Raw genomic sequence first — 21,060 nt, forward strand, 5'->3', positions numbered from 1 at the left:
TTCTCTCCTGCTGGCACAGCGGCCGAAACAGTATTCTCTCCCGGCTGATGCAGCAGTCACAGCAGTAGGCTCGCTTTATTCTCCCCTCTCGTGGCTGACCCAATGGACACAGCCGTGACGCAGCAGGAATGCCGCCACTCTCTAGGTGGAGCTCACGTATCCTTACAGCACAAAGTAGCTGTAGCAAGAGCCTCCTGACACGCACATGTACAATGCTATAAATGATCTCAGCTGTTACATAGTGGTTATTTATAAAAGGAGGGGCGAGACAGCCTGACCATGCCATCTTGGCTAATTTTCTCTCTCCCCACAGCAACTAAACAACAAACCGCAGGCCTCAGTCTCCACATATGTTTAAAGAAGGGTTTGGAAGTAGAATGGGATCTAATATTTTCAGTTCAGAAATTCTAAGTTTATGCAAAAGGGTGAAGAAAATACGTATTTATTTTCTTAAATAAAGAGTAGAAAGGACAGGAATAGGTCTTAAAAAAAATTTTAAGCCCAACTCTCCATGAAAAGATCACCTCAACACCTGCTGAATAAACAAAATATATGAATGAATAAGAATTTGCTGTTTGCCTTAGTCTGACAGCAAGTAGTTCTTGAGACCGGATTTGAGTGCAAGAAATCTATCTGATAGGTAATTCTAGAAAGCATCATTAAAGGAACAGAGATGTAAAAATGGAAGGGAAGAAAAGGAACACAGCTTGCACTGGTGAGCAGGCAGGTTCTGGCAGGGATTGAAGTAGGGAGTAGAGGGTGTAGGGAGGGATGCAATTTGGTATAGCCACTTTGGAAAACTGTTGAACAAATACATACATACCTCTTGCTGCTGCTAAGTCACTTCAGTCGTGTCCAACTCTGTGTGACCCCATAAACGGCAGCCCACCAGGCTCCCCCATCCCTGGGATTCTCCAGGTAAGAACACTGGAGTGGGTTGCCATTTCCTTCTCCAGTGCATGAAAGTGAAAAGTGAAAGTGAAGTCGCTCAGTCGTGTCCAACTCTTCTCAACCTCATGAACTGCAGCCTACCAGGCTCCTCCGTCCATGGGATTTTCCAGGCAAGCGTACTGAAGTGGGGTGCCGTCGCCTTCTCCAACATACATACCTCTTATGATCCAGCAATTCCATTTTTAGGTATTTGTGCAACAAGAATACATATGTTCAGCAAAAGACACATGAAAAAATGTTCATAGCCAAGAAATTTGAAAATAAATGTCCATTAAAAATAGAATAAATATGTAAATTGTGATATAATCATACAATGAAATACTTAATAGAAATGGAAATGAATGCACCTTAACTATATACAACATAGATGAATCTCACAAATACAATATTTAGTAGGAAAAGTCATGAAAGAAATAATACACAATGTATGATTCCATTTCCGTAAAGTTAAATAACATAAAACCAATTTGTGCTCTTAAAAGTGAGAATAGTGGAATCCTTTGCAGGGATAGAGCGGTGAGTTAGTAACTAACAAGCGAGCAACAGAGGACTTCTGCACTTTCAGCGTTGTTGTTGTTGTTTTACTGCTTTGGTTTCTAGTTACAGAAATGTTTTACTTGGAGAATTTAAAACGTTTGTGCCCTATTCTGTTGATAAAGAGTAGGTAGAGTTTGGATATGTTGAGATGTGGAGTAAAAGCATTCAAGCAAAGGTAACTTATAAATACCTGTTGAATTTCCTGGCTTGCATTCTTTCTGAGGTACCAAAAAAAAAATGAACTTACTTGCAGACATTTGTGGATTTTTGTACTAGAAATGTGTCATATTCTATGTGACATACTAACCAAGATGACTTGTGAACCCATGAGTAGTCATTAGTTAAATCCATTTCATCTAGTCAAGGTCATTTTTTAAATTTTATTTATTTTTAATTGAAGGATACTCACAATATTGTGTTGGTTCCTGCCATACATCAACATGAATCAGCCATAGGTATAAAGGAGGTCATTTTAATTGTTACAACAAAAGACTTGCATGTCCTCCAAGCAGCATGTAGCCAAAACAATCAGATGTTTGCCCATTGTTTTCCAGGGACGTGGAGTCAGTTGCATCTGGTTGGTCCTAAGCTGGCTGACACTGGATAGGACCACTGACCCTCCAACTGGGCATGCACCAGGGTCCACTTGATGACATTTTGAACTTGCAGAGGCCCACAGCTTAGGTATCCCTGTGTAAGTGACAATTACTCTGCCTTTTCCCAATCACCTTTCCCCATACTCCACATGCTCCTTGTGCCTCATACCTCCCAGCTTCTTCATTCTTTATTTCATAAATACCCAAGCCCTGTGCCTTCAGGGAAGTGGATTTGAGATTTGTTCTCCTTGTAAGCTTTGGTTTGCTGTGCATGGAACAACGGACATGGCACAGTAACAACAACAGAGACAATGTGATATTTGAAAAATGCTTATTTAACTAACCAGTGCTTCAAGTCCAGAAGATTAAATATTTGGATCAGAAAAGTCTAAATAATCAACACATTTGCAGTAGCAATCATCATAATCCCAGCTCTCCAAGCCAAGACACTTATTACAACGAGTGATGGTGCTTAAGGAACAGCACATTTCTTGACCAGAGACTCTGTACATTGATCTAAAGGCAAAAATAACCCCTTTCTTTCCTCTTTTGTTTTGACTTCCCTGATGGCTCAGATGGTAAAGCATCTGCCTACAATGTGGGAGACATGAGGTCGATCCCTGGGTCGGGAAGATCCTCTGGAGAAGGAAATGGCAACCCACTCCAGTACTCTTGCCTGGAAAATCCCCATGGACAGAGGAGCCTGGTAAGCTACAGTCCGTGGGGTCACAAAGAGTCGGACATGACTGAGCAACTTCATTCACTTCCTCTTTTTAAGGAAATGACTTAGTGATGTTCTTAAACTTGACTCTCTCCTTCCAATTGTTTAAGAGGAGCTCCTATCAGGCAGCAAGTGCAAATGGGGGCTGACTGTCACTAGTTTAAAGCTGCCACCTCAGGATGATTTTCAAAAAAGCTTCCCTCCACCCTGAAGGCTTTGCAGGTGACTGGGATCAGCTCTAGCTCCAGGGCCCAGAGGTCTCCCGCTGCCAAAGGCCTGGAGAAGAGGGGCACACTGAGCATGGGGGGCCACACAGCTGAGGATAGCCAAGCACCTAGAATGCTGCTGCTGTCAGGGAAAGGCCCAGTCCAGGAGACAGCTTTTGAAGGCACCAGAGGTTGAGGGGAAGGGGGTTTAGTTGCTAAGTCGTGTCCAACTCTTGCGACTCCATGGACTGTAGCCGGCCAGGCTCCTCTGTCCATGGGATTCTCCAGGCAAGAATACTGGAGTGGGTTGCCATTTCCTTCTCGAGGGGGATCTTCCTGACCCAGGGCTCAAACCCGGGTCTCCTGCACTGCAGGCAGAGTCTTTACCAACTGGGCTACAAGGGAAGTAAAGGTACAGGGCATCTGCCTAATTCCAAGCCCTGACCTACACAGATGTGCATAGTCTACTTAAACAGCTGGAAGAATTGGCAGACTGGCCAGGGTATCCTTCAGAAAAACATCTGGTCCTTAAAGACTCTGATCTTACAACTCTAGGGTCATTTTCACATCCTGCAGGCTTGGGAGACACTGCCTGAAGTGTCTGCCTGTGTGCAGTTACTCACAAACTTCCTAAAAGTGATTTAAAGAAAAGATGAGGCAAAGGGGTCAGGAGGGTTTAAGAGGCATTATTGACAAATGCAAGCTTGTCCAGTGGATGGATAGATGAGGAGAATATCAAGAAAGATTGCATCCTAGCAAAGGTGACCATTCAGGCCAAGCCCAAACCTGTTCTGAGCAGCAGCCAAGCACAGGTGAATCAGAAAAGATGCAGGAGACCTAGAGCACCCCTGAAAGGGTAACTGAGGAAAAATTCTAATGACCAATAAGGAATGGAGCAAGCAGCATTTATTATATACAATGTAGAGCCAAGGGTAAGGATACCTGGGACTATGGGAACCCACCTAATCTAGCAGGGAAAGTTGCCTCTGCCAACTCACCACAGTGCTTCAAGGTGGAAAGCGGTGGTACTTTTAGTGAGTTGTTTATATACATCTTGACAAAGTCAGATCTCACCTGTGCTGGCTGGGATAAGTGCTTTGGGGGAGGCACAATTTTTAAGGTTTGAAAGCACAGGAACATACATGGGTGCAATTTACCCAGTGACATGTGGGCACAGTTGGGTGCCAGGTGGTATTCTCTGAGCAAGTGATACTCTGGGGACCAACCAAACTAAACCCAGAGTTACACTGGATGGTGACACTCTCAGATGCAACATACTTTTCCTTATCCACGGACAGCATTCCATTTTCTACCTCTGGTTTCAAACACGTAACTGTAAGGGAAACATATTTTTGAGCACACTGTTTCTCAATAAAAGGCAATATAACAGCATTTAACAATCAGAATGACGAGAAAGTCTGTTCATAAGTTATACTCAGGTCTTGCAAATTGTTCTATATTATCTTTCATTTTCATAATACAATAGTATTATAATAGCAATAATATAAGTTACAGTAGTAATAATTAACATTTGCTGAGCAAGTCCTTTTGTCAGTAATGTGCTAAATCCTTTACATGCCTTATCTCATTTAATTCCCACTACAACTCTGATCAGATACTACAAAGAAACTAAAATAATTTCCTCAGTGTCACATCACTTTTAGGCTGCAGAAACTTTGCTTTTACACTGCCCCCCCACCCCCCCCCCGCCAGCCTTGATCTACATATGGTCTTAGGTAGGTACTTTTCATTGTTCAGGCCTCATAATCTTCCTGAGCTAAATGAAATTGTTAGCAAAATTATGTAAATACCATGGACATTGAAGGCAAGCCCATTCTTGACACATCTTGTTACTACAAGTTGACCAACCAGGAGCTTTAGGATGAGAAGGTGTTAAAATCTCTTGCTAGTTCTGGCTAGTGAGATGTTGATAATGGGGAGGAGGAGTATACATGTGTAGAGGCAGGTATGCATGTGAGAAACTTCTGAGAGGAGACCTCTGTATATTCCTCTCAATTTTTTTTGGAACCTTAAACTCCTATAAAATGATAAAGCTTTTAAAAAAATTTAAAAAAAACTACAGTTACAAAAAAAACCCTGAATGGAATGCTTAATCTTACAACAAATCAAGAGCATTAGTGGAACAAAATGAAAACTTTGAATAAGGTATGTAGTATTATTTCAATATTGATTTCCTTATTTTGATCATCTAATTGTTAGATGTTAATATTGGAGGAATCTGAATGAAGAGCATATGAAAATATTCTGTGCTGGTTTTGCAATTTTTCTAAGTCTGAAATTATCTCAAAATGAAAAAACTGTGAAATGATAAAAGATGTGGGAGATCAGTGAACACTGTACAACTCTCTGAAATTATCTTGAAAATAGAACTGAAAACTGGGTTTTAGAAGATGGATGAGAATTTAAGGGTTGGAGAGATTTAACGGGACATAAGAAGAAAACTTGAAAAGCAATGCAAAATCTTCAGCTTTTAAGTCTAATAAAAATAAAACGTATATATAAAATATCTCCCTTGTAGTGTCCATGGCCACTTCTGGAGGTGAACTACAAACTGGGATGGTGAGAGAGAGGGAAGAGTGTGAGTTCATAGTTTCAGATTAACAGGACTCTCCTAAATCCAGGTGACTTATAAGAGATTTCAATCTTCCCATTCATATCCTTTTCTCAGGATAACTTGCCACAGCTCAAAAATATCTACTGCTTTTAAGCTGAGAAGCTGGAAGAAAACGTGTGTGAATATAAGCAATGTAGGCTGAGGGAATTCTCCCACTTGGCATGAAAGCATAAATTATTCACAGAGAGCCATGTTAAACTAGAATTGTTCTCAATAGACATCAGGCTGAAAAAAGAAAAGATTCAACTGTGAAAAATTATACGGACTCTGAATAAATGCAGGATTTCCAAACAAGCCCTAACTTTTTCACAACTACAATACATGATAAGAGTGTTAATTATTATATTTTACAACTTAGTCACTTACCTGTTGAAACAAGGAAAAGAAATGTTTGGGTAAAAACACTTGAAGGGAATTGTCTGCAGTTTCACAATTTTATATGAAAAATTGCAATAAATTTAGAGGCATGGGCATGCCAGAGGAAGGCCTATGTTGAAGTATAATTTCTTCCTAAGGTTAAAACTAAGTGAAAGGGATTTGGGATTGCTCTGTTTTCTAAAAATAAAATAACTAGCACATGTAACAAACCATAGACATCACGAAATCTCATTCTTCAGGTATAAAAGTTGGTTATCCCATCTAGCAAGCAACCTAAGCCAACTCAAGTGCTAGCTAAAGGTGAGAAAAATGTAGAATGGGTGGTAGCAAAGGAAGATATTTATATCAACTATAGCCTCAAGATCAGAGGTAACATGCCACTATCCCTCCCTTAGAAAGATTTTTGAGAGACTGCAGCCAGCTGGTTCTTTAAAGAGTTAGTGATAGAGTACAAGTAAATGGGGGCATAAATGGGTTGGACTGGTATAAATGCTTATGCATCCATGTGACGTCCTTGGTCCACTTCTTATTACCGTCTCAGCCGGGGTACACAGTTTACACCAGCTTATGTTTATATGGATGGTATTCTACAGAAAGCATTCACAGTAAACCTCAGTTTTCCTGTGTTGGGCCTCTGAAGCTGGAGAGCTATAGTTGGAATTGATGAGGAAGTAGTTACTGCCCTTAGGGCAACCCTAAACTGATGGGAGACAGAAAGCAGTGGATAAACACCCCAGTCTCCCATCCTTCAGACAGACAATTTTGAAAGGCATTCCTTATACTTAGTGGTCTCAAAGAATTGAGCACCTACTGTTTGCAATACTTATCTTTTCCTTTTTTCCCTGTCTCCATGTCATCCTGCACCCCTGTTCCCCAAGATCCTAGTTCCCACTTTTGGAGCCGAGCACATCCAAAATGAACCACTGGTACTCCAGTCATTTTGTCAAGCTTAATAATAATAATTATTATTATTATTATTATCCAATAATCTCTATCATGTTGGTGTGAAGAATCTTTCACAATGATGACATTTTGTTTCTTAACCTGATTAGAGACAGATCTTTATAGCCCTAGGTACTCATTTCTTCTCCTTTCTGGCATTTAAACAATCAGATGAATCAGCAAGACTGAGTTAGAGCAAGAAATGTCACTGGACAGGAAAGGCTCCCCTTTCTAAGTCAATTCCTCAATGTGGGAGCTTCCATTGTTACATAAGTTTATAAATGCTTCTTGCCCTCTTGACTTATAAATACAGAGCTTTGTAGAGTGGTGTCTCTCTTTACTGGAACATCAGCCACAGTGCTTATACACTATGCTGCTGCTAAGTCACTTCAGTCGTGTCCGACTCTGTGCGACCCCATAGACGGCAGCCCACTAGGCTCCCCCGTCCCTGGGATTCTCCAGGCAAGAACACTGGAGTGGGTTGCCATTTCCTTCTCCAATGCATGAAAGTGAAAAGTGAAAGGGAAGTCGCTCAGTCGTGTCTGACTCTTCACGACCCCATGGACTGCAGCCTACCAGGCTCCTCTGTCCATGGGATTTTCCAGGCAAGAGTACTGGAGTGGGGTGCCATCACCTTCTCCGGCTTATACACTATATATGCAGGAAAAATGAGAAAATGAGACTTTGAGGGGGATTTTATCAATTCTGCTATTTTCTCTTGCAAGAAAACTTCTCTTGTAAGACTTTTTGTTTGTTTATGTTTCCCAACTGATAAGCTTTGTTCTATAGCTCCTTGCATGGCACTGCTGCTGCTGCTGCTAAGTCGCTTCAGTCGTGTCCAACTCCGTGCGACCCCATAGACGGCAGCCCACTAGGCTCCTCTGTCCCTGGGATTCTCCAGGCAAGAATACTGGAGTGGCTTGCCATTTCCTTCTCCAATGCATGAAAGTGAAAAGTGAAAGTGAAGTCACTCAGTCGTGTCCAACTCTTAGCGACTCCATGGACTGCAGCCTACCAGGCTCCTCCGTCCATGCGGTTTTCCAGGCAAGAGTACTGGAGTGGGGTGCCTAGTGATATATATAGTATCTGCAACCACCTTTGCACAATATTTCTAAAAAGAACAACCCCAAAGTCACCTGGTATTAAGTACTATGATCATTTGTGGAAACAAGTGGGACCATTTGAGAAATCTGTAGAATACTTGTGAAAAGTTCTCTCACTGTTCTTAACTTTTTTACATGCTGGCATTTCAGGCTTCCATGTGCCATCTTCTTGGCATACACTTGTTCCATCAGGAGAAACAGGGTAATAGCCTCCATCACATGTATATAAAATATGGTCCTCATTGGTATACTCACTCCTATCAGGAAAACCTCTCTTTTCACCTGTGATTCTAATAGTCTCCATCCCTCGTGTTGAGCAGTATACCTCTGATAAATAAAAAATGATGCTCATGTTTAAGAAAATCATCAGGGAGACATGCAAACCTGCCTCAGGAATTGATAAAATTTACAAGAACTCAGCATGGAAATGGATGCATACTTGAATAGCACCATTAGCAAATTCAAAAATTTCAAATTTGCACCCCAAAATTCCAAAATACACTTCTTTTCAAGTACATGCTAAACATTTGCAAAAAATTACTTTATGCTTTGCAATAAAAGAAGTCTCAATAAATTTAAAGGACTGAGATCATATAGACTACTATTTTTAAAACTTTGACATTATCTACTATTTATGAACATTTGACTTTGCCAACAAAGGTCCGTCTAATCAAGGCTATGGTTTTTCCAGTAGTCATATATGGATGTGAGAGTTGGACTGTGAAGAAGGCTGAGCGCCGAATAATTGATGCTTTTGAACTGAGGTGTTGGAGAAGACTCTTGAAAGTCCCTTGGACTGCAAAGAGATCCAACCAGTCCACTCTGAAGGAGATCAACCCTGGGATTTCTTTGGAAGGAATGATGCTAAAGCTGAAACTCCAGTACTTTGGCCACCTCATGTGAAGAGTTGACTCATTGGAAAAGACTCTGATGCTGGGAAGGGTTGGGGGCAGGAGGAGAAGGGGACGACCAAGGATGAGATGGCTGGATGGCATCACTGACTCAGTGGACGTGAATCTGAGTGAACTCCGGGAGTTGGTGATGGACAGGGAGGCCTGGCGTGCTGCGATCCATGGGGTTGCAAAGAGTCAGACATGACTGAGTGAGTGAACTGAACTGAACTGATACTTATGCCATAGCAGTTTCGCTCTTATGTGTTTACCTGGCATACATCTGTGCACCCAAAGACATATAAGAATACTAAAAGCAGCATTATTCTTAATAACTCTAAACTGGAAACAATCCAAACGCCCATCGAGAAGAGAATGAATAACTCAATTATATACATATGTTACAAGGGAGTAATAAACAGGTATACAAAGAAACATACCAGAGCTTCAATCCAGAATATGAATATCACAAATATAATGTGATCAAAAGAAGCAAAGTACAAACACCAAATCATTCTGTTTATATAAAGCTCTAAAATATATGTTGTAAGTCAGCTGAACATTTACCTTTGGATAGGAAAGTGACTGACAGCTGGCTAATGCCATGAGGATACCTCTCAGTAGTTACACGGGTGTGTTTGCTGTGCTCTCGTCTGTGTGTTACTCTTCAACAAAGATGTTGAAAACTTAGGTGCTAAAGGAAGCCTGTATAAAATTTTAATTTTCAACATTTTTTCATGAATAATAATAAATTCTTAATTCATCTTTTTGTGGTCTTCCTTGGGGTTACCACATCCAGAATGATTGGAACTGCCTATTAACATATACCTCTTGGCAAATCTTTATTGACTCATATATACCTCTCTCTCTAGTCTCAAGAATGAAGAAATAAATATTTTCAGAGTTTTATATCAGCTTTAGCGGTAATACGCAAGATGAAATTTAGTCATTGCCTGAGGCCAGGGTTTTTTCTTCCTTTGTTGTAAAATTGAAAAGAAAGAATACTTTAGAACCTTTATTTGGATGTCTGCTTCTGGTCAAGATGGAATAACAAGGATAGGATTCACTCTTAGCCTGGAACAATTTAAAAAGGGCAAAGGGAGAAAAGACAAACTAAGTGAAATCATGTTTTTTGACATTAAGTATCAAGCAGTAACAAGACATTGGTCCCTAGTAGTGAGGAAGCAAATGAGAAAAGCTCTTTGATGGTCACAGTCTGAGAGTTTTCAGGCTTCAGCCCAGAGAGGGGAGAACCAAGGCAGAAACTCCGCCTCTCCCTGAAGGTTATTAAGGAGTTAAGGAGACAGAGATGGGAGTCCAGAGAAGTCAGTGTTCATAGGGCAGAGTGACGAAGAGAAAAGGTCTGATCAGAAACAAAGCATTTCAGATCTTCAGAGGATCCCCTCCAAGTTTTCAGCTACATGTTAAGTTTCAGCTGCATGTAAGCAAATAACCAACAAAGAACCCCAAAGAGCAGGGAGAATAATATCTATATTCACTCAGGCCTGAACATAGCTCATTTCACCACCAGATAGACTGGAAAGCCTCATATTTTGTGGGGAATTGATAAAATAATCAAAATAATATTGTCTCTGCAGGGGGCTTCTCTGATCCCTCTAGACAAAGCTAAAAAGCAAGACTGAAGATAATCAGCTTCCAAATAAGTTAACTGCATCCCAGACTAAACTCAAAGATATTTTCAAAAAATGCAAAAATATCCAGCACCAAAACATCACATTCAAAATGTCTAGCATTCAACTTTAAAACTATACAAATACATAGAACAAAAGAAAATATAACACATAATGAAGAGACAACTCAATCAATAGGAACAAACCCTAAAGTGACACGTAATGTAATTAGATAATAAAGACACTAAAATGGTTATTATAACTATATTTCATATATTTAAGTATATAAATGAGAGATTGAGCATGATAAGTGGAGACATTAAAAAGATTTTTAAAGCCCCAACTTAAACTTTTAGAAATAAAAACTTGTAGTTGAGAGGTCTCACTTAACAGATGAGTGTTTAAAAGTAAAAAAAGAGAAAATTTAGTCAGATTTACATTATATTAGACACTCCAAAGGAAAAGATTAAGAAATTTGAACATATAGCAATTATAAAAGATGAAATACCAAAAATCAAAAGACTGGGAAAAAAAGAATCAGAGCTACAATCAATTGTGAAGCAATTTCAGGTGGTTTCATATATGCATAAGCAGAGATCCTGAAAGAAAGAAGGGAATAGAGGTGGAAAATATTTGAGTAAATAATGGTTATAATTTATCAAGTTTTGTGAAAATTATTAACCATAAATTAAATAAACTCAACAAACCCCAGTGACAATAAACAAAAAGAAAACTGAATGAAGATACAACATATCATAATCAAATTTCCTAAAATCAAAGATAAAAAAATTTTTTTTAATCTTTCTAATTCCAGTGGTCATGTATGGATGTGAGAGTTGGACTATGAAGAAAGCTGAAGAATTAGTTCTTTTGAACTGTGGTGTTGGAGAAGACTCTTGAGAGTCCCTTGGACTGTAAGGAGGTCCAACCAGTCCATCCTAAAGGAGACCAGTCTTGGGTGTTCACTGGAAGGACTGATGCTGAGCCTGAAACTCCAGTACTTTGGCCACCTCATGCAAAGAGTTGACTCATTGGAAAAGACTCTGATGCTGGGAGGGATTGGGGGCAGGAGGAGAAGGGGACGACCGAGGATGAGATGGCTGGATGGCATCACTGACTCGATGGACATGAGTCTGGGTGGACTCTGGGAATTGGTGATGGACAGGGAGGCCTGGCGTGCTGCAATTCAGGGGGGTCGCAAAGAGTCGGACACGACTGAGCAACTGAACTGAACTGAACTGAACTGAACTGAACTGAAAGAAAAAAGACACCCTAAATACAGAGTAGCAAAGAACAAGGCTGACAACAAACATCTTGTTGGAAAAAAGTATTGTATGGTTTCACTTATATGTGAAATATAAAAACCAATCAAACTATATGAATAAAACAACATGTGGATGCAGAGAACAGAGTAGTGGCTACCAGAGGAAAAGAGGTTGGAGGAGGGCAAAACTGGGAAAGAAATCAACTGTATGGTGATGAATGTAAACTTGAATTCTGGTGGTGAGCATGCTGTAGTATATGCCAAAGTTGAAATATACTATTGCATACATCAAACATAGACTGCTATAAACCAATGATACTTCAACAAAAGTTAAAAAAAAATAAAATAAAAGGCAATAGGGACTTCCCCAATGATCCAGTGGTTAAGAATCTGCCTTTCAATGCAGAGGACTCAGGTTCAATCCCTGTTTGGGGAACTAATATCCCACGTGCAATGTGGCAAGTAAGCTCCCCACACACACCCCACAACTACTAAGCCTGCACACTTGGGAGCCTACATACAATACCAAGAGAGAAACCTGACCACCACAACAAAAAGATCCCACATGCCACAGTGGAGGTCCCACTTGCTGCAACTAAGACCCGATACAGCCAAATAAATAAGTATTTTTTAAAAAGAAGACAATAGAAGCAATATTTTTAAAGTAGCAAAAGAAAAAAACAATCAATCTAGAATACTCTATTCAGAAAAAATATCTTCCAAACACAAAGCAAACTAAATTTTTTCAAATGTTTAAACCTAAAACAATTCATTACCAGCATGTCTAAATTATAGGAAATATTGGTGGAAATAATTCAAGCAAGAGGAAGATGATACCAGATAGAAATGTGTCTACACAAAGGATGAAGAGCATCAGAAATGGTAAATATGTAAATAAGTGGAAAGTTTTTCCCTTGACTTGTCCTTCAGTCAGGAAATAGCTGAACATCTATGGGATATTTATACCATGGAATACTATTCAGCAATAAAAGGGAATAAATTATTGATGTACATAATCACATCTACCAATTTGAAAATAATTGTGGTGAATGAAAAAAAGCTTTATAAAAAAGCATATTATTTCATCTGTATAAAATTCTAGAAAATGTGAGCCAATCTATGAGCCAATGTGAGCCAATGTGAGCAGAGCAGTGATTTTCTGGGGACAGTGAGGGAAGGGCTTGAGGAAGAAGCATGAGAAAACTTTTCAGACAGATTGATATATTCATTATCTTGATTGTGCTGATAATTTCAAAAGTGCACACATATGTCAAATTGATAAACTTACATACTCTACATGTATGTATTTTATTGCATGTCAATAAAAAAATAAAGCTGTAAAAAAAATACCTAATTTGAAATGTTCTAAAAAGCTGACATAAGGGAAATGTAATAAATATATATTTATTTTATTTTACTTTAATTGAAATGTATTTGATTTACAATGTTATGTTAGTTTCAGGTATATAATATAGTCATTTAGTTATACATATACACACAGACACAAATGTACGTATATTAATATGCATCAAATAAATATACTTTTTAAAGCTGTAGTAATTTTCTCTCAGATAACACTTTTTCACACTAGATTTCTTTTTAAATAATTTAGAATAAAATACACTAGCTCTCTAATTGCAAATAAATCTAGAATTATCTCTGTATCTGTCAAACGTCTTAATTTTTCAAAATAAGCCTTAAAATGTCATAGTTAGTAACACCTGACATTTATATCAGGTTATAACTTACCCATAAATATCATCAATTACAAATATATGGATATAGCACATTTGTGACAACTTGGATATACAACTTCTCATTTTATTATTTATAGATGGTAAAAAGTTTTCATTTTTTTAAATATAAATTTATTTATTTTAATTGGAGGTTAATTACTTTACAATATAACATAGCAGTCAATGAAACTTTAAACCTAACTTAGAAAACAGGTAGATTTTTAAGCATCTGTAAGCATCTATCTATATATGAGAAACTAATATATTAGCTGCTTTTTCTATTCATTAGGGTAGATTCCTCCAAAGATGCTATTTACTCACCCTCCTATTCTTCTTTAAATATGCTTTTAATTTTGTCTTTTAATTAATAAAATATGCCCTATTTTTCCCAATAGAATCATAGTCATATTATGAATATCATTCTTTTCAAATGTGTTTAGTTAATTCCTGATTTTGAATATTGATTTCTCAATAGGTTGATCTAAACCAGGACTGCTCATTATTTGTCTCTACATAATATATTAAAATCTAACTGTATGGAATCCATGTAGTCTGGGCCTCCATGATGTCACTTACAAAATGACAGAATTCTTGTAGTCTGAATGGAGTAATTTCCCTCATTTCCTAGCATTCCTATCTAAGGCCAGAAGAGCATCCACCAATCCCTCACCTCCTTGCTCACTTTTCCCAAAGGAAAAGGAGGTGGAGGAAGACAGCGGGAGTGTCTCATCTATGAAAAAGTCTCTACATTTCTGGTCAAAGCTTTCTTCCTTCTATAGCAGGACCTAACTCCTGAGACTATGTTCCCTAGACCAGAGAAGGAGGCCCAGATCTTGCCTAAAGGGGAATTACAATAGAAATTGTAGTGTCCCCCAGATACTATAACACTGTCACCAGGAACTTCATGATTTGAGCTTGAACTTTGCCTCCACTTAGCTCTTGGATTTTGCTTTTCTCCCCTACTGAATATGAAGCCAAAGATACACATGGATGAAGAGAGGATACATGTCTGTCACACAGCCCCTTCACAGAATACAGCCTTGTTCTCCTGGTGAAAAGATTTGCCTAACTCAATGAAATGATAAGCCATGCCATGCAGGGTCACCCAAAATGGGCATCGAGTGAAGAGTTATGACAAAAGTGGACTACTGGAGAAGGAAGTGACAATCCACTCCAGTATTCTTGCCATGAGAACTCCAGGAACAGTATGAAAAAGCAAAAAGATAGGACACCAGAAGATGAGCCCTCTAGGGTGAAAGCTTTTCAGTATGTTACTAGGGAGGAGTGAAGGGCAGTTACTAACAGCTCTAGAAAGAATGACGTTGCTGGGCCAAGGCAGGAATGACACTCCCGTGTGGATGTGTCTGGTGATGAAAGTAAAGTCCAATGCCATAAAGGACCTACTGCATAGGAACCTGGAATGTTGGGTCCATGAATCAAGGTAAATTGGATGTGGTCAAACAGGAGATGGAAGAGTGAACATCGATATCTGAGGAATCAGTGAACTAAAATGGACGGCAATGGGCGAATTTAATTCAGAAAGTGAAAGTCACTCAGTTGTGTCCTACTCTCCACGACCCCATGGACTATACAGTCCATTAAATTCTCCAGGCCAGAATACTGGTGTGGATAGCCTTTCCCTTCTCCAAGGGATCTTCCAAACCCAGGGAGAGGACCCAGGTCTCCCACATTGCAGGCAGATTTTTTACCAGCTGATCCTCAAGGGAAGACTTTAATTCAGATGACTATTCTATCTGCTACTGTGGGCAAGAATCTTTTAGAAGAAATGGAGTAGCCCTCATAGCCAAACAAGAGTATGAAATGCAGGATGTGGGTGCAATCTCAAAAGTAACAGAATGATCTCAGTTTGTTTCTAAGGCAAACCATTCAGTTTCACAGTAATCCAAATCTATGCCCCAACTACTAATGCTGAAGAAGCTGAAGCTGACAGGTTCTATGAAGACCTACAACACTTTCTAGAACTAACATCAAAAAATGATGTTCTTTTCTTCATAGAATGCAAAAGGAGGAAGTCCAGAGATACCTGGAATAACAGGTGAGTTTGGCCTTAGAGTACAGAATGAAGCAGAGGAAAGGCTAACAAGGTTTGTCAAGAGAACATACTGGTCATAGCAAACAGCTTTTCCAACAACCCAAAAGATGACTCTGCACATGGACATCACCTGATGGTCAATACCAAAATCAGGTTGATTATATTCTTTGCAGCCAAAGATGGAGAATCTCTATACAGACAGTAAAAAAAAAAAAAAAGACCTGGAGCTGACTGTGGTTCAGGGCATGAGCTCCTTGTTGTAAAATTCAGGCTTAAATTGAAGAAAGTAGGAGAAACCACTAAGTCATTCAGGTACAACCTAAATCAAACCCCTTATGATTACACAGTAGAGGTGATGAATAGATCCAAGGGGTTAGATCTGGTAGAAAGAATGCCTGAAGAACTACACACAGAAGTTCATAACATTGTACAGGAGGCAGTGACCAAAACCATCCCAAAGAAAAATAAATGCAAAAAAGCAAAATGGTTGTCTGAGGAGGCCTTACAAACAGCTGAGGAAAGAAGTAAAGTAAAACGCAAAGGAGAAAGTGAAAGACATACCCAACTGAATGCAGAGTTCCAGAGAAGAGCAAGGAGAGATAAGAAAGCCTTCCGAAATGAACAATGCAAAGAAATCAAGGAAAGCAATAGAATGGGAAAGATGAGAGATCTTGTCAAGAAAATTGGAGATACCAAGGGAATATATGCAAGGATAGGTGTAATAAAGGACAAGAATGGTACGGACCTAACAAAAGCAGAAGAGATTAAGAAGAGATGGCAAAAATACACAGAAGAACTATACAAAAATGGTCTTAACAACCCTGATAACCATGATGGCATGGTCACTCATCTAGAGTCAGATATACTAGAGTGTGAAGTCAAGTGGGCCTTAGGACTTAAGAAGCATTACTATGAACAAGGCTAAGTGCATGTGATGGAATCCCAACTGAGCTATTTCACATCCTAAAAGATGATGCTGTTAAAGTGCTGCACTCAATATGCCAGCAAATTTGAAAAATTCAGCAGTGGCTATAGGACTGGAAAAGCTCGGTTTTCATCCTAATCCCAAAGAAGAGCAGTGCCAAAGAATGTTCAAACTACCAAACAACTGTGCTCATTTCACATGCTAGCAAGGTTATGCTCAAAATCCTTCAAGCTAGGCTTCAGAAGTATGTAAACTGAGAACCTCCAGATGTACTGGCTGGGTTTTGAAAGGGCAAGAGGAACCAGAGATCAAATTGACAGAATTCAGTACATCATAGAGAAAACAAGGGAGTTCCAGAAAAACATCTGCTTCATAGTCTATGTGAAAGCCTTTGAGTGTGTGGGTCACAACAAACTGCGGAAAATTCTTAAAAAGATGGGAATATCAAACCACCTTCCCTGTCTCCTGAGAATCCTGTATGTGGGTCAAGAAGCAACAGTTACAACCAGACAAGGAACAATGGAATGGTTAAAAATTGGGAAAGAAGAATGACAAGGCTGTATATTGTCACCCTGCTTATTTAACTTATATGCAGAGTACATAATACAAAATGTCAGGCTGAATGAATCACAAGCTGGAATCAAAACAACCTCAGATATGCATATGATACCATTCTAATGGCAAAAGTGAAGAGGAACTAAAGAGCCTCTTGATGACGTTGAAAGAAGAGTGTGAAAAAGCTGACTTTAAACTCAACATTCAAATAACTAAGATCACAGCATCTGGTCCTATCACTCATGGGCAAATAGATGGAGAAACAATGGAAACAGTAACAGACTTTATTTTCTTGGGCTCCAAAATCACTGTGGTCAGGGACTGCAGCCATGAAATTAAAAGATGCCTGCTGCTTGGAAGAAAAGCTATCATAAACCTAGACATCATGTTAAAAACCAGAGACATTGCTTTGCCAACAAAGGTCCACATAGTCAAAGCTGTGGTTTTTCCAGTAGTCATATATGGATGTGAGAGTTGGTCCATAGAGAAGGCTGTTTGCTCCTTCTATTCAAAATTTGATGCTTTCGAATTGTGGTGCTAGAGAAGACTTGAGAGAAGAATCAACCCTGAATATTCTTTGGCAGGGCTGTGGCTGAAGCTGAAGCTCCAATACTTTGGCCACCTACGTTAAGAGCTGGTTCATTAGAAAAGACCGTGACACTGGGAAAGATTGAAGGCAAAAGGAGAATTGGCTGGCAGAGGATGAGATGGTTAGATAGCATCACTGACTGAATTTGAGCAAATTCCCAGAGATAGTAGAGGATAGAAGACCCTGGCATGCTGCAGTCTATGGGGTTGCAAAGAGTTGGACATGACTTAGCAATGGAACAGCAACACATCTGTCAATTTGCATACTTATCAAACTTTTTCACTACATATGTAAAATGTAACCTAATTCCTTGTGATGGCAGAAGGGATTGAATAAACTACAATGTAGCAGTGGCTTCCACCCCTAACTAACTCAGCTTATGCCGGTTACTTACTCATTTTTCCCATCACTAAAATGGAATTTTAAAATTTTAAAAAGAGGTAGTAACTACCTCTTAGGATCATGTGTGTGTGTCTAGTCAATCAGTTGTGTCCAACTCTACAATCCTTTGGACTCTACCCACCAGGCTTCCCTGTCCTTGGGATTTTTCAAGCAAGAATACTGGAGTCAGTTGCCATTTCCTCCTCCAACAATCTTCCTAACCTGAGACTGAATATGCAGTAAATATTAGGTAACTGAAATAATTGAAAGTTATATATTTAGAGCAGTTCTTGATATACAGAAAGTATTTTATGAATGTTAACAATAAGTATCATTATATATGATGACCTGTCTGTATGTATTTACAACTTCAAGGTATCAAGGCCAACATCAGCCCATAGAGCATCCATGTGCAAACTTTAAAAAGAAAAATCTTGAAGCAATTTTACCTTCATCTTTTAAAAACTTTTCAGGATATGTTTATTTCATGAGGATGAGACACCTCACTAACGTCTACTGAAATATTCTTGTTAGGAATTAATAAATCTGCAATATCTATGATGTCACTTGTCAAAATCATGTTATAGGTACACAAAATCCTCAGACAGATAACATGAAGAAATTACTAGCAGAAAAAAATAATAAATTAAACCTTTCTCCTGACATGAGAAAATGAGAAAAAATTACTAATTTAATGTAAAATGAGTCTTGAGATTAAAGTGGGCTTGTGCCTGTGAGCATGCTACACCCATATTCCTGGATAACTTTAGATGCCAATTATGAAAATCCTTTTGGTGCATACTCACTGAGTTCACAACTGGGAGGAGAAGGATGCCACTCGTCATCAGCACCACAATGGATTAAATTGCTGCCATTGAGGATATAGCCTTTCTTGCAACTGAACAGAACAGAGTCGTTGTAATTATACATGAGTACAAATCCAGAAAGAATGTTTCCATTTGGAACTTGAGGTGGATGACAGACAATATCTAAAGAAGCATAAAAAGAACATCTGAGTTAGAAAAGAGAAATGGTGATAATGATGTGACTACAATTGATATATGGGTCTCAGGGAGACCTGATACAAGCCTACATCAAGAACACACAAAGAAAATTTTTTAAGTTGTATGTATATTCTTTTAGCGTGCTTCCCAAGTGGTTCAATGGTAAAGAAAGCACCTGCCAATGAAGGAGACAGGGATTCAACCCCAGGGTCTGGAAGATCCCTTGGAGAAGGAAATGACAACCCACACCAAAATTCTTGTTTGGGAAATCCCATGGACAGAGGAGTCTGGCAGGCTATGGACCAAGGGGTTGCAAAGGGTCAGAAACAACTTAGCAACTAAGAATGGATGATATCCTTCTAGTTCCTAGTTCCTCAGTCAAATGAGGTCCCATCATGTTATTCAATGTGGAAACAAAATTGAAAAACCAATTTCTTAGTTCCAGATAATAGGTTGGTGGTTGCCAGAGGTGGGGATGCAGAGTAGACAAAAGGAATGAAGTGGGTCAAAAGGTACAAACTTCCAGTTATAAATAAATCATGGAAATGTAGTGTACAGCATGGTGCCTGAGTTAGTAACTCTGTAATATATGTTTGAAAGTTGTTTGGAGAATGAACTTAAAATGTTTCATCATAAGAAAAATTATTTTGTAACTTTGTATGGTGATAGATGTTCACTAAAGTTATTATGATCATTTCACTGTATTTACATAAATATCAAATCACTGGTGTACACCTGAAATTAGTATTATAAGTCAATTATATCTTAAAAAAAAAAAAACCCTTAGCAAAATCTAAAGCCTGAAATCTAAATTCCAAAGACCCCAAATCTTCCTCTTCTAATGGCCTATGCTCCTGGATGATTGTGGTGGTGGGTCAGTGGCCGATAGTACTGATGTGATGGTTGTGATGTAGAGACAGCCAGGGCATCCCAGATCACAAGCACAGAAGGAACCCCCCCTCCCCCATCACCCCACAGCTGTCAGTCATCGAGTCCTGTCAGTCCTGCCACTTTTAATTCCTTCAGGATTTCTCAACTTCTCTTCAGGCCAACTGCCATTGCCTCAGCTGAAACCAGCCTCACTGCTTGGCTGGATAGCTGCAGCAGCTGTCTATGGGTTAAGTTCTGTCCCACTTTAAAACTGTTGCTCACTCTACAGCCAGACTTCTCTTTCTAAAATGCAGCACATTTACTCCTCTGGTTAAAGCCTTTCAATGTCTGCCCTTCACGTACATTCTTAACTCCTGAAGACACACGAGGTCCTTCATAACCTAGTCCTGCTACCTTTCCAGCCTCAGGTCCAGTCAATTCCAGCTTTTGCAGGCTAGAAGAAGACACATGAGAGTCCCTTGGACTGCAAGGAGATCAAACCAGTCAATCCTGAAAGAAATCAATCCTGAATATTCATTGGAAGGACTGATGCTGAAGCTGAAGCTCCAATACTTTGGCCACCTGATGGGAAAAGCCAACTCATTGGAAAAGACTCTGGTGCAGAGAAAGACTGAGGTCAAGAGAAGGGGATGACAAAGGATGAGATGGTTGGGTGGCATCACTGACTCAATGGACATGAGTCTGAGTGGACTCAGGGACATAGTGAAGAACAGGGAAGCCCAACAAGCTATACTCTATGGGGTCCCAAAGAGTCACACCTGACTTAGTGACTGAACAACAATGCTCGTTTGCCTCAGCATTGTACTGAATCAAAACAGTAAATGACACTGCATTTTTAACCGCTGTGAAAGATATGTATTAGACCAGGAAGCCGAGTCATTACTGATACTGATATAACATCCCTTTTGGCTTTTCCAGAGGTGAACATGATATCTCTGCTTACCTTTTACTATTAACCTACAAATGTTGATATGATTTTATTTTCATCCTGTAGGCCTGTTGACATCACTAGTGTGGAGTCCACCGATATTTTCAGTTGCTTCAGAAGAAGCAGAATACTGTATTTTTTATT

At 39.2% G+C, this 21,060-nt stretch overlaps 1 protein-coding gene across 1 annotated transcript in view; it reads right to left on the minus strand.

Moving 5' to 3' along the window:
- The window catches only part of LOC120879869 (C4b-binding protein alpha chain-like), a 97,797-nt gene that overhangs the window by 63,742 nt on the left and 12,995 nt on the right, over positions 1–21,060 (minus strand). The window contains exons 6-7 of the mRNA XM_040262854.1: positions 18,900–19,082; positions 4,169–4,344 (exon numbers count right to left, since the gene is read on the minus strand). Of these exons, the coding sequence (XP_040118788.1) occupies positions 4,169–4,344; positions 18,900–19,082 (359 nt within the window). The remainder of the gene's footprint in view (positions 1–4,168; positions 4,345–18,899; positions 19,083–21,060) is intronic.

This window comes from Oryx dammah, unplaced genomic scaffold, assembly GCF_014754425.2.
Source record: "Oryx dammah isolate SB20612 unplaced genomic scaffold, SCBI_Odam_1.1 HiC_scaffold_21, whole genome shotgun sequence".
NCBI lineage: Eukaryota > Metazoa > Chordata > Mammalia > Artiodactyla > Bovidae > Oryx > Oryx dammah.